General features: G+C 41.4%; 1 protein-coding gene across 1 annotated transcript in view; it reads left to right on the top strand.

Moving 5' to 3' along the window:
* TNNI3K (TNNI3 interacting kinase) overlaps positions 1 to 14,719 on the top strand; it is a 67,848-nt gene that overhangs the window by 5,937 nt on the left and 47,192 nt on the right. Inside the window, exons 5-7 of the mRNA XM_062004153.1 lie at positions 606 to 716; positions 10,702 to 10,800; positions 12,291 to 12,429. Coding sequence (XP_061860137.1) covers positions 606 to 716; positions 10,702 to 10,800; positions 12,291 to 12,429 — 349 coding nt within the window. The remainder of the gene's footprint in view (positions 1 to 605; positions 717 to 10,701; positions 10,801 to 12,290; positions 12,430 to 14,719) is intronic.

A 14,719-nucleotide genomic window follows, 5' to 3' on the forward strand; every position in this document is an offset into this window, starting at 1 on the left:
GGGTTTTATGAAGAAGTGAGGAGCCAGCAGGTCAAGGGACGTTCTCCTCACCCTCTTCTCTGCCCTGGTAAGGCCACATCTGGAGTCCTGTGTCCAGTTCTGGGCTCCCCAGTTCAAGAGAGACAGACGTTTGATAGTGCCCATTTCTGTTGTTAAATCTGGAAGAAATCATAGGGCAAATTTTGTGCATGACAGAAAATAAGTGAAATCACAAAAAATTAGCTCACCATTCAGAATTTGTCAGGCACACCATAGGTTTATCCTGGGAACTCCTCACGTGCCCTTCTTCTGTTAAGTACTTAACGTTTCAACATGTAAAACAGTTTGTGTGAGCACTTCCTAATGGCTTGGAGACATCATAAAACAAGAATACTCACTTTTTTTAAAGATACCAGCTTTAGTATAGTAAAAGAGACTCCTAGTGCCCAAGACAAACCTTCCCTTCACTCTTTTCCTCGCACCTTGTGCTCCTGGGGTCATGGTAAGTCTCTTTTCTGTCACTGTAATAGCTGGAAAGGCCTAGACACATACAGCTCTTTGGTTCCCACTTGCAGTTGCCAGAGCTGTGTCCCAGTAACTCCATGTTTTGAATTCATGCCTTTTAGGACAACACAGAGCTGTTAACTGCACTGCTGCACGGTGGAGCTGACATCCAGCAAGTCGGGTACGGAGCTCTGACAGCGCTACACATTGCCACAATTGCTGGTCATGATAAGGTATGTTGCTTCTCTACAGGAAATTATGTGAGTGATAACATGAGCAGGTCATTTCATTTTAGATTGATGCCACAACAAAAATCAGAAGTTGTTTAAGTACAGATGAATTTTATTTCATTTTTTGTATGCTTTGGGAATCCACATCTGTGCACAAAGGACATAGATCTGTACGTGCCTTATATTTATATAAATGCCTTTAAAGTCTTGGCAGTAAATGACACCATTGTCTATCAGAAGTGTTAACCAATAGATACATGTTGAAACACACTCACTCACACGTCTCAGGATTTCTGAACCTGGATATGGAGTGTCGCTTCAAATGCTCTCTTTCTGAGTATGAAGAAAGCACAGTGGAAGAGTTTCATTCCCTCTTCTAGGTGTTACAGGCTCTGCTTCAGAGCTCTGTGATCTTCATTTCAGAAGAGGACAGAGGTTCTCAGTTTAGAGCTGTTTTATACTTTGGCTTAGTGTAGAGAAGACAGTTGCCAGGGTAAGTTTAGCGTGACTCTCAAACACCCATGTTGATAACTCTCCTGTGGGCTGAAGACTTGTCACTATGGGGAGCAGAGGAAGGAGGAGAAGGGTAAGACTCCCTAGATGTCTGTAATCAGGCCTTGCCTTTCTGGACCTGCTGTCAGTCATGAACCTGTTTTCTTACCATTTACCACCTCAGTTCAATCATTTCACACATCATCTCATTTCTGTCGCCCTGGCAACAGCTCACTCAGTGTCATTTCTTTTTTTTTTAATTTCTTAGAGTACTGGATGTGCAAAATAACCTTGGTAATGTAGGGCTTATGGCTGTAAACATACTCAGGAATTCAGGTTCTTCACTGTTTATCTCCTTTGAGTCCACTGAGCAAGCAAAGATTCTTCCCTCTGCTTGAGTAAAAGTGACACATAGTGCTGCACTAACTTATGGAGACAGAAACATCAGAATTCTTTAAAGAGAGTTAATCTGCAAGAAATGCAAGGAAAAATAACTAAGCATGAAGAAGGAAACAGAGGTGGTGTTAATACTTGCATTTACACTGTGAATTTAGCTGTTCATAGAATCATAGAATGTTAGGGCTTGGAAGGGACCTTTAGAGATCATCCAGTCCAACCCCCCTGCAGAAGCAGGGTCACCTAGATCAGGTCACACAGGAACGTGTCCAGACGGGTCTTGAAGACCTCCAAGGAAGGAGCCTCCACAACCCCTCATCTTAGAGTTATTCACTTCAAGTAAAAGAGTTTGGCTGGATGACTAAAACAAAGCATGTGTGCAGTTTTCAACAGAAAAGAAAAACCTCTGTCTACACACATGGCAAGAAATAATACATGTCTTATGAACTCCCAAGTTACAGCAGGCACTGAGCTTGTTGATGTAAAGCCATCTTTTCTGCTACATTTTCAGTCAGCCAACTTAAACATAAACACACACTACAAGCAAACTGTTTACTATACATATGCATACAGAAATAGTTGCATAATTATATAGTGAAAGAGAGAAAAGAAACTTCTTTTCAAACAGACAGTTTTACTGGGGAATTGATAACTAGAAAGTTTCTATACTATCTCACGAAATCTGCTAAAAGTTAAATACCTGATCTGAGTAACTATGAGGCCAGCCACTGAAGCTCAGATGAGGAAAGGCAATACTTCTTCATTTAAACAGTTTAGTTTTTCTTTAACTTGTTGATTGTTTAGTCTGAAGAAATTATCAGGTCTCTGGGTCAGTAACACTATGCGTAGATTTTTCTGATTATTTAGGCTTTCAAAGATGCTGACAGATCCCCACTGGAATTTGCAGCAGGGATTTTCATAGAATCATAGAATCACAGAATGGTGGGGTTGGAAGGGACCTTTAGAGATCATCCAGTCCAACCCCCCTGCAGAAGCAGGGTCACCTAGATCAGGTCGCATAGGAATGTGTCCAGGCGGGTTTTGAAGCCCTCCAAGGAAGGAGCCTCCACAGCCCCTCTGGGCAGCCTGGGCCAAGGCTCCCTCACTGAAACACTGAAATGTTTTTTTCTTATGTTTAAGTGGAACTGTTTGTGTTCCAGCTTCATCCCATCACCCCTTGTCCTGTTGCTGGCTACTATAGAAAAGAGGGATGTCCCAACCTCCTGACACCCACCCTTTAGATATTTATAAATGTTCATAAGATCCCCCCTCAGTCTCCTCTTCTCCAGACTAAACAGCCCCAGGTCCCGCAGCCTTTCCTCGTATGAAAGATGTTCCAGTCCCCTGATCATCTTGGTGGCCCTGTGCTGGACCACTGTCACTGTAGGGCTCAAAATTCTTTGGAGTCTATGGGCAATGATCCAAAAAAGATACCAATGGTAAAGTAGCCAGGGGGAGAAACAAGCCATGCTTTGCAAACACAGTTCTGAACAGCTTGCATACCAGCACTTTTGAAAGTGCAAGTAAGAACTGTCTACCCTTAGTAAATTTTCTGCTATAGCTTGGCTGCAAAAAGCTGCCTAATTGTGAGGGCGAAGGAGGCAGATATTTACTGGAGCAGCAGTTTTAGTGATAGCTGGTGTAATGAGCACACGGGAAGTCCCATGAGGGGGAGAAGTTGTGTCAATGTGTTCCCCTAATTTCTAATGCAAATAAACATGATGTTGTTTGAGCCTCTTAAGGGCTATTTGTGTAGCCTATATCTGTATGTATACCAGGCAGGGTGGAGGGGTTCTACCAGGCTTGTGGGCTATCAGGCGCCGCCAAGGATACTGGTGAATTTAGCTTTGCACTGTAGCCTCCAAAATTATTTGAATCCAACAGGTGTGTTTGCACTTGCTGTTAAAGACAGGATGCACGGAGACACGCTTGGTGCAAACCTTCCTCAGCCCAGACAGTCTGTGTGTGAAGGAGATTAAGCTGAAAGAAGGTTAAAAACAATTTATGGGTGGTCACACCAAGGAACTCAATTAAAAAGCTGTTAACCTTCAGTGTTTCACTCAGCAGCTCCAACAGTGACCAAGGGACAAGTCCATCCGTAGCGTCTGTTTGAGCTGGTTGGTGTGGAAGCATGCTGGCAGGGCAAGCTGACCATTTGATTTTTAAGGTCAGCTCTCCAGGTGGAAGGACAGGGCTCCTCGACATATCTGCCCACAAGCGAGGCTGAGAGTGAGCAAGGGACGAGGGTGTTCACGTTGTGGCATCCCATCCCTGAGCTCACAGGGCATTGTGTCGTTCCCTTCGAGAACACATAGAGCTCTTTTCATTAGCTTAATGAAGATCCTTCATCATGTATTTTATTACTAAAAAACAGATAAGGAACCACCATATCTAATTGTTCTGTGTGAGAATTGTAATGGAAAAATTAACCAGAGTCTTAACTCTTTAATGATCTTTTCCACTTTTATGGAGTGTGTCTTTAATGTTTGCTCTGTGGGAAACACAAAGTTCTCTTCTCTGCATTGGGGTTTCAAGCAATTTTTGAAATGTCTGAGCCTTGTCCTGGAAAATGTGAAAGGAAGGCCTGCTTTTTGTCTCATGTCTTTAGCTCCTACTGAGGTTTTTGAAAAATAAGGGTGCTCAGAATCTGACAAGGATAAGACCATTAACTTGATAAGAAATAACTTATCGTGAGCGGTTTGGGAAAGCCCCTTATTTCCTCCTTGAGGATGATCAGATCTTTATCAAAAGTATTCTCCATAAATGCAGTGGGACTCTATATGACTCATTTCTTCATTTTCTGGTCTGAGTTTGTAATCTAAGTGCATGCTTTTTCTCTTTATAGAGCTTTGAAATGTTCAGGCTGCTCAGAAGCTCCTCTGCCAGGTTCAATAACTTATTTTATCCACAATTTCATTAATATTAGTGGAAAGAAGGAGTAATGTTTTCAAACCCCCTAAACATAGAATCAGTTTAAGAAAGATAAAACAGATTTTTGGTCATGTCTCTAGCTCCAACCAGATAAGTAATTACTTATATCATTAAATAAATAATAGCAGAGGTGTAGACACCAAGCTATCCAACACAGTCTTTAACTACAGAAGAATACTGACCATATTTAAGAGAAAGACGGAACTTCAAAAGAATGCTTTGCTCCCCATTTCCATGCAGAATCAGTCTATGGCTTTTGCTCCATCATCACACCAGAAGGCATTAGACCTACCAAGTCAGTAAAATGAGGATACTGAAGGCCATCAGAATCACTGGAATATTCCGACTCATTGGAGCCAGTGTGGTGTATAAATATTTCATGTGCTCTGTGACTTAGTGCCATATTTTTCTTCACCAAAACTATACTGTGTGCTGATTTTGTCTATTAATGGAAATTACAGTTCTCAATGGGAGGAGTGAAAAATTAATGAAAAATTATAAAATGAGATACTGACCGTATTAGAAACAGTGCCAAATAAGTCTAATAAATCTCTCATTAAGTCTGCTATTTTGAAAACATTATATTTTTCCAGCCCAGGGAGGTCATTGCTAAATAAATAATGCATGTGCCTCATACACATTTATGTGTTGTCCAGTATCGCTGTGTTGGAAAACTAGTATCATTGCCTAATTCACTCTGTGCATTAGAGTTGTCCTTCTGAGGTTACAACACCTACGGAGGGGTGAATGGGACTGAGGGTTGCAGGCAGGATGAACCCATGCAGAGAGAGACTTGGGAGTCCTGATTGATAATAAGCTAAATATGAGCCAGCAACATGCCCTCGTGGGCAAGAAGCCAATGGCAGCCTGGGGGCATCAAGCAGAGTGTGGGCAGCAGGTCGAGGGAGGTTCTGCTCCCTCTCTACTCTGCCCTGGTGAGGCCTCATCTGGAGTCCTGTGTCCAGTTCCGGGCTCCTCAGCTCAAGAGGGACAGGGAACTGCTGGAGAGAGTCCAGCACAGGGCCACCAAGATGATCAGGGGACTGGAACATCTTTCATACGAGGAAAGGCTGCGGGACCTGGGGCTGTTTAGTCTGGAGAAGACTGAGGGGGGATCTTATTGACATTCATAAATATCTAAAGGGTGGGTGTCAGGAGGTTGGGACATCCCTCTTTTCTATAGTAGCCAGCAACAGGACAAGGGGTGATGGGATGAAGCTGGAACACAAAAAGTTCCACTTAAACATAAGAAGAAACTGTTTCAGTGTTTCAGTGAGGGAGCCCTGACACAGGCTGCCCAGAAGGGTTGTGGAGGCTCCTTCCTTGGAGGGCTTCAAGACCCACCTGGACATGTTCCTGTGTGACCTGATCTAGGTTGACCTACTTCTACAGGGGGGTTGGACTGGATGATCTCGAAAGGTCCCTTCCAACCCCTACCACTCTATGATTCTACTTAATTTTTGCAATCTGCAGACCTGAGAATCTGAAGTGTGAATGTGTTTGTAGCAAAGACCTGTTGGGGAAAAGGGATCTAGTCCCACCTTATAGATTTTCTACATTAAGAAATCCCATTTCATTTACAAGGCATGTTTTACATCAGTATGTTCATCACTTCTGGTCTGCACTGGAATTTCACTAGTAACAGCAGTGTGTTCTAGTGATTTAAGAAGCCTGAAGAATGAAATTTATGTGAGCCTATTTAAGTGGTTCACAAAGTCCCCATTTTCTTCTTTCAGTCCCTGCATTTTATGCCAGTGCTGCATGTTCCCAGCCCTTTGTTTTATCTGCCAGCGATTTTTCAGAGCTTTTTAGAATCACTGTAGAACCAGGAATGCAGAAATGTTATTCACACAGCATCAATATAAGTGACTACACGAGCTGCAAGATAACGGGGAATCAAAGGTCCTCATAATTTACCTCTGTCTGAAGATCCAACTAGTGATGAAGAGGACTAGAATTCACAAGTTTTTAGTTCAACAGATATTTTGTAATAGCTAACAAACTGTCCAGGTTGAGTGAAGTGAAGGAAGGCTTTTACAGCCCACAAAAGGGAGGTCGAGGTGTTTGGCAAAAAGAAGTGTAATAGCATTGAGTTGTGGCTCAGTAAAGGAGCTTACATTAACTCAATAATGCTAACTTACCTGAAAACGGTGGCGAACTTTGTCAGCACTTTTCCCCAGTTGTTCTTTCTCCCCAAGAATGTTCTGTGCAGAAAACTTGTGTGTGATTCATTGCAAAGGTAGAAGAAGCCAAAGTAAAGGCAACATTTTAAAACTACAGTATTACACTTATAGCAATCTCTGTGCCCAGAGCAGTTTTTAGTAGTACTGCACAAAACCATTTAAAATAGTCTGTGACTAGCATCTGTCAGTATTGGAAAAACATCTAAACCCCACATTTTTTGGCTACCCTATACCAAAACCAATCCTGAGGACAGTATTACATTTCAACACACTGACACTTCCGTCTTCCATTAATGGTTTATCTGTGGCGTGTTTTGTCTGATAGCAACAGCTAAGATAAAAGAACATGTAAGAGCTTATTGCTGGCTTGATGTTGTGTCTTACAGAAGAGCATATATCAAATATTTCAGTAGAAAGACTGAAAGTTCACCAGCAAATTGCACTTATTCAGAACCCCCTTTAGCAGCTTCTTAATTCGCTCTGGTAGAGTTTGTTCTAAGATTCCGAGATACATGGACAGTTAGTTGTAGTAATTTGAGGCAAAGTCACTTTGCAAGACATGAGTGATCATGTCTACATTTCCTAAATTGTAGGGAATTAGTCAAATGCTTGCCACTAATCATATTTTTGTGTTAATATCTTAATCAGCAAAGGAACTCTGAAAATCATTATAGATGCTTCAGAAATCTTAGTGTGAGGCTGTACAGAGGCTAGCACTGGTGCCAAGGCCTTAATTGTTGAAACTACCCCCTCATTTACATTTTACCTGCTAAAAAGTCAATAATCATTGATCTTATTTTCTGAGAGGATTTCTTATCCCTTGCCCTTGTCCAAAAGACAAAATCCTTATGTAGTCTGTCACATGCTTTATTTTGTCGACTCCTTCTAACCTTCAAAGTAGCTGAATTAATTGTCTTTGAGGTGAACATAATTGACTTGAATGTTCAAATAACTTCTGAATAAACCTTTCACAAGAGAATTTTAGGAAAAATTACGAAGTAAGACTATTGCTCAAAGTGTTCAAAGTATCATTTTGAATAAAAAACTGATCGTGTGAGGAAAGGGAGAGCAATTGTTTTGCTCCTTCTCCTGTCTGTGTCACTGTGAGCCCGATTTGGGAAGCTGCCAGTCCCAAGGTTGGGACGAGCTGCACCTTTAGTATGTCTGAGGATGAAAACCTTATTTTGTTAGAATAGAATAGAATTCAGTTAGAATTTAAAGCCCTTTTTGCATCAGAAATTTTCCCCTTACGTTCTGAGTTTCTCCATACACATCACTCTAGCGTTACTGCCTACTTGTACTGCATGTGACAACTTTCAGTGTTTTCTTAGGTTCCTTTCTTCTTCCTTAGAAAGAAAGCTTATCTGTGAAACTATCAAGATTGTCTCTGTACCTCTCTCATCATAGACAGTCGAGTGCAGTTTGCTGTAATATGGCTCACAAAATTCTTTTCATCTGGAGATCACAACGTAGCTAGCATGGTTGCTGTTTCTACAGCCTGGAAGAATGTGTCAAAATTCATCTAGTTTTATGTTTATCATCAGACAAGGATCCACGTTCCTCAGTACAGTCTTTTTTCATCTCAGAGATCCACCTTCAAGCTTGTAGATGAATCTGAATTTTGAATTCCAGCTTCTAAAGAGCTTAAGGAGAATCAGAGTTGTGGTCATATCCCTGAGCATGTTACAGCCTCACAGCTTGCATGCCTGACTAAAATGAAACTAACCAACACTTACAATTTCAGTTTTATGAGAGTAATTTGCTGAAAAAAAAATGTCTAAGATGAATCACTTGAAAGCCATAAACCCATTAAATCACAGATTAACTGTCTCTGTGTTCCCCACCTCTAGTCCCTACCACTGGTCTGCTAGGATACCAAAAATTGTCTGGACATGAGGTTCACACAGTGGAGGGAGCCAGTTGTGTTAAGCAGCCAGTTTCTAACTGAGCTTGTTCTTTCTTTACTGCCTGAACACACTAACACTCATCCAGCAAGTGCGTGTGCTAAGGCTGTGACTGAGCTGTTCTTCAGCTTCTCTAAAGGGAACTTTTCATAAGATTTGGTTTTTAATGGAGTCAAACCTCTTCTTTGACTTCCATAGTAAAAGGATGCACAGCAAAAGGATGTCAACGCACATGAGATTAAGCAAGGGAAATTCTGGCTATATATGAAGGGGGCAAGGGGATCACAAAGACAGTGGTTTAGCGCCAGAAGTTTGCCAGAGAAGACTCAGAGCCTCTGTCCTTGGAAATAACTGAAATTCAATTGCCTAAGGCCCTGAGATACTGGATCTTTGAAACTGGTCCTTGCTTTGGTCAGGAGGGTAGACAGACACCTCTAAAGCACCCTGCTCTATGTTTTTATTTCAAATGTGAGCTGCTTCCTGGGAGCTGGAAGGCAGCTTTGTAGAAATGGAGGTAGGAGTGGTGGTCTGCAGTGAGTTGAATACAAACCAGCAGTGTGCCTTTGCAGTAAAAGACATCCTGGGCTGCAGCAGGAAGAGTGCTGCCAATAGCTTGAGGGAGGTGACGATTCCCGTCTGTTCACAGCTGCTGAAGCAGCATCTGGGGCACTGTGTCCAGTGCTGGTCTCCCAGAGAAGAGACAAACATACTAGAGTGAGTCCCTCTAAGGATGACAAAGACAATTCATGGACTATGTTCGACAATTCCATGATTCTAAGCCCTTGGGTTCTGAAGAGACGGAATCAGCCCTGCAGTGCTGCCTTCAGGGGAGGCTTACAGCTGATGAGGTAGTGAAATGGTTAAAACTAATGGGAAATAGACACACTTGAATATGTCCAGGAATATACCTTACACAGAGAATGTATTTAGGCAGTCATATAGAAAAAAAAAATGTATTTCAATTTAAATTGTGTAAAGAAATAATCCCCGTGCATTAATGTTGCTTGGTAACAGGATCTTGTTCTCTGAGTACTTGAGAGTGATATGGATTTAAATGACTGGCCCCGTTGTTGCACGTGTGAAATGATCCGGTGGTCTCAGCTTAGACAGCAGTTGACAGAAGTGTGTGTCACCACAGCTAGCATTAATTGGCATCATCAGTGGGAGTCTCGATGGGCAAGCGCAGGTACAAATAGTGTCATGCAGAAGCTGACCCTTGCCCCTTCTGTGTTGCTGCTTCAGATCAGCAGGGAGGTGGTTCCCAGGTCTCATTGTACTGGGGGAAGATTCACAATCCGGCATCTTTTATCATCACTGGACTCAAAAATTAACATTCATCAAGACTAGATGTGGAATTGCTCAGACAGGCCATGGTATAAGCCCTTCAGTGTGGCCAAAGTCTCCCTTGTGCTTAAAAAAATTGTCAGCCCTTAGGCTTCAGTGTATAACCCAAAGAGCTTTCACTCAGGCTTCTGTTTTGACAGTTATTCAGAAAGCCAGTGTTTGATAATTCATAGCTGTCCAGGAAAACACTGGCCTCCTGAAACACCGAAAAAAAGGGGGAAACTTGAAAGAAAGCACTTAGGGTTATTTACTGAAGCCAAAGGGCTATTATCTTCTGAAATACAAAGAAATCTTTACACACTGAGGGAATTATGCTTGAGAATTTACCTTCACACATTTATATTTGAAAGGACCTTTCATGTTGTGGGGTTTTTTCACTTCTAAAACTCTGATATGTTTACTGCTCTTTGTTCATAGTGGTTAAAAGAAAATTAAAGGTTATTCTGAGAAAGCCCAGACAGTCCTTTCCGTGCCTCTTGCTTCATAAATCGGTCTTTTGGCTGGCACACGGGTTTTCAGGCTTATTAATAAAGCATCAGTGACATTCAGTGTTCAGTTAAAGTACTGTAAGTTAATCACTTTCACGTGCTGGATGCAGTTCTTCACCCTTCATAGCTTGTTTGGTTTAGGGCTTTTGGCTTTCTTTTAAACTAGTGCTGCAAGGTTTCGAAACCTTGTTTCACTATGGACCACACATATGGTGCTTCTGACTGGAATGCTGGCTTTGCTTCCCTCTAGGCCGTTGATATTCTTCTGCAGCACGGAGCTTACGTGAACGTTCAGGATGCAGTTTTTTTCACCCCATTGCATATTGCTGCATATTATGGCCACGAACAGGTAACTGCACAGGGGGGTTTCAGGAAGCTGAGAAGGAGAACACTGGGGCATCTATAGGTTTGGTGTTAGATATTTTTGCTCCAGAAGCTCCTACAGTGAAAAGTACTCATAAACTGAAGTTACACTTCCAAGTCAAGCTCTGCTTACTCTGGGTCTCAATATCAACAGGAATTTTCTACATTTTCATCCTCTGTGCTGGACCCTTGCAAAAATTTGTGTCCTCCCCTCTAGACCTCTTGAAATAAGTGATTGTCTAGCTAGCTCTGATAAGCTATAAACAGTCTTGGACTCAGAGGCATATCTCATTTGATTTTTCTTCATCTCACATTTCAGAGATTGCATGAGGAACGTGGGTATACTTTCTTTGATCTCCCCAAGGAAGAAAAACACCACTTCCCAGTAACAATTAAATGGCAATTCTATTACTTTTCCTTGGAATTCACAAACTAAAATGTGACCACTTCTAAGTTAATGGAAAAAATATCATGCAGAGAGCAGGATTTTCCATGAGGTGCTGTGCACAAAGCAAGTCCAACCACACTTGCTTCATTCACTTGGATCCCAGGATTACTGAAACATAATCTGAAGTTCTGACCAAAGCTGTCTTTGAATCTCCAAATCCTCTGTCTTTTACTAAGGGATAATTGACCTACAGTTAATGTAACAGTCCAGTCATTTACCCTGAACAGCTCTTTTATATGAAATGTAACAATGAGTCTCTTTTGGCGTATGCAAGTCACTCCCTTTACCTTTCTTTATCTAAGAGCATGTATTGTGGGATATGTTCAAGTTTCAAAGGATGACTTCAAGGTAGAGTGTGTTTTTTATTCCAATGAGATGTTAGTTTGAGGGCATTGAGGAGCTGTTGTAGGAAAAGCTTGTGAAAGAACTGAGTCCCGAGGCACAGATGATGAAAATGCTCTGCTGAGTGACAGCAAGTGTGTGAACCGTGCACGTGTTCCTGACATGCTACTTTTCATATGTATGCACCTCATCATCCAGTAACATAAGAGATTTCTTGCATGTTGGGCTGAGAGATCAGTTTGCTTATTTGCTATAAGCCACTTCTGAATAAATAGTCACAGTCTTGTGAAATTATGCTAAAAGCTCATATGGTGCTCTTGTGATAAGAGACAGTGATCAGGAAGGAAGCTCAGCCTCTGGCATTTGTGGACTTTGAAGGGATTTGCTTTATTATGTTGTCTGATCAGTTAAACAAATACATGTGCCCTGTATCCAGCCTTTTACCATACATAGCATTTGGGACAATAAGTGAGCACTTGCTTTTGAGATTTTTTTATAATGTTTTCATAGATATGTAACTTAAAAGTTAGTTTTCTATTGAATCTGCTGCTCTCCATTTCAACTTGAAAGGGCTGCTCACTTGTCACAGAATCACACGTGCAGTGTTACGCAGTGCGATGTTCAGTGATCCTGCCAAGAGAAACATTTTCATTCAACACTTTAATTAAACTTCATGAAACGTTTAGGTAACCCACCTCTTGCTAAAGTTTGGAGCTGATGTGAACGCAAGTGGTGAAGTTGGAGACAGACCTCTCCATTTGGCTTCTGCCAAAGGTTTCCTCAGCGTTACCAAGCTCTTGATGGAAGAGGGAAGCAAAGCTGATGGTAAGAACATACATTTTATAAAGAAACTTTAACATTGTATTTTGTAGACAGATAGGCCTTGAACCTTGAATTTAGCTTCCTAACATGTACACTGTGTGTTCTTGTGTCTCATCTCTGGGCAAACAAAACAAAAAAACAGCAGTTGGAGAGTTTTCTTCACTTCTTAAGTACGGCTGGTTTTCCATCTCACGTGCATTCTGTTTCCATTAGTAAGTTACACATGAAAAAAACAGCAGCAGGAAACAAAACTGAGATGAATATACAGAGGTAGCTTACTCTCGAGACATCCTTCCAATCAGAGAACACACGGCCGTGTGGTGTGTACCTGCAATCAAAAGGCTCAAATGCATACTGAACTCCTAGTGACTGAAATGCAGATGAGCAATTTTAAGTCAAAATTACACAGTAAGTAATTTAAAATAATTCAGAAACAATTCCACAGAAAATGGAATCTTTTTAGCACATGATTTATTATGCTGCACAAGCTTCATGCGCTTCCTTGTAGGAAATTTTCTCTAAAAGGAAGCTCTTGTGTGAGACACAATGGGTTGGACAGATACATGAGTCTATTAGCATAGATACAAGAGTCTATTAGCATGCTACTGGTATTCTGTTAAAGTTTGGAATCTGTGCATTCTTTTTACAGGTGATCTCACAGTGATGCTAGGAAGACTGTAACATTGCAACAGCATATGTAACAGTGTTGTTTATTTTGCATGTGCCACAATTTAACATGTTTTCCATTGTAATTAATAGTAGCCTGCACCTGGCAGTAGTGCTGAATTCTTATGGGTGCTCTTTCCTTCCCTCTCTATATGCTGTTTCAGTAATGTAGAGGCAAAAACTCACACACTGCAGCATTACTATTCCAGTGCTGCGACACTTGCATCACAGGCACTTGCATACACAGCTGTGGCCACATCCCACAAAGTCTTACAAATGTTAAGGCTCAGAAGTAAAATTTTGTGCATAGTATGACACTAAAGAAGGTTAAAATCGTCTGAAAAGTAATTTCCTATCCTGAGATTAAGAGAAAACAAGGTTTTTCTTAAAAGGAGCAGCAAGTTACTTGCAAAAGTCCTGCTCTTCAGTACATCTTTGGACCACATCATTACTCCTATTAACTTCAATCCATAACAAACATGGTAAAATCTTGGTCCCCTTATGATCTACAGCAAACTTCCAAGTAATTTCAATGGATTAGGATTTTGCCCAGGGATATCTCAGTTTCATATTGGAACAGCAGAACTGGAAAAATAAGAAACAAACAAACAAAAAGGCATTTCCTGCAAGAATCTTGCATGTTATAGAAAAAACCAGAAGTTACCAAAGCTCCTCAGTTGCTGCTTCTCTATCCAGTATCCACTTTGGTGTCCAGTCCCAGTCTATGCACGCAGCTATTCATGAATTAACAACAGTAGAGCAGAGGATGGTTAAAAAGGGATGCTGTATAGCCACACCTGAAAAGCATGTTAAAGTGATGAGTTCAGTTCTTTACTCATCTCACCTGGTCCAACACCCCCCTGACACTTCTTAGTTGATCTTGGGAAGGGACAGCTAAGTGTGCATTTTGGACAAGTTCTGTCTCTTCAAGCCTAGAGACTTCAGTGCCGATTCTATAAAACTCTGTCATTCCTTAACAATTGTAAAAGCAGAGACAAGAGCTCACAAGGCTTCTTCCCCGCTCAGTATGCCCAGTAGTGCCAACAACAGCAGCATTCACACACCCCTCCCTGTTCCAGCTCTGCCAGTGGAACAAAAACTGAGTTGCTCCACAATTTCCTCTGCTTTGCTAGATTTTAACGGTACAAAGTTTCCGTTTTCTCTGTGAGTCTTGCCTGCAGCACACACATCCTCCTCACATGGTTAAAAAAGCATGGCTCAGATTTCCAAGTACTTTTTTCAATAGGGAGCTCTTGATGTTTCAGTCTCAACGTGTGGGCACTGACTGAACTGCTATAATTGTAATAAAGAGGGGGGAAAAGAGGAGATGTTCACTCACCATAACAAGGCAGTGGGAGGTTCACTATCAGTTAGTTTATTCCAAAAGGAAAGGAATCTGGGACACCATTTCAGATTCTTTTTCTTCAAAATCAGAATCTTCAGCACTGAAAGAAAGAAAAAGGAGACTGGAAGCTGAAAGTCTTTTACTCAAAAAGTAGCACACTGTGAAACCTGGTATAAATACATCAGCAGAAGAACAATTCTTAGATGCCTAGGAATTAAAGTAATTGGTGAAATAACCTGAAGAAATGTTGGCAGTACTCTATGCAGCCCAGTAATTGGTGTC

The sequence above is a fragment of the Colius striatus genome, chromosome 10, assembly GCF_028858725.1.
Source record: "Colius striatus isolate bColStr4 chromosome 10, bColStr4.1.hap1, whole genome shotgun sequence".
Lineage (NCBI taxonomy): Eukaryota > Metazoa > Chordata > Aves > Coliiformes > Coliidae > Colius > Colius striatus.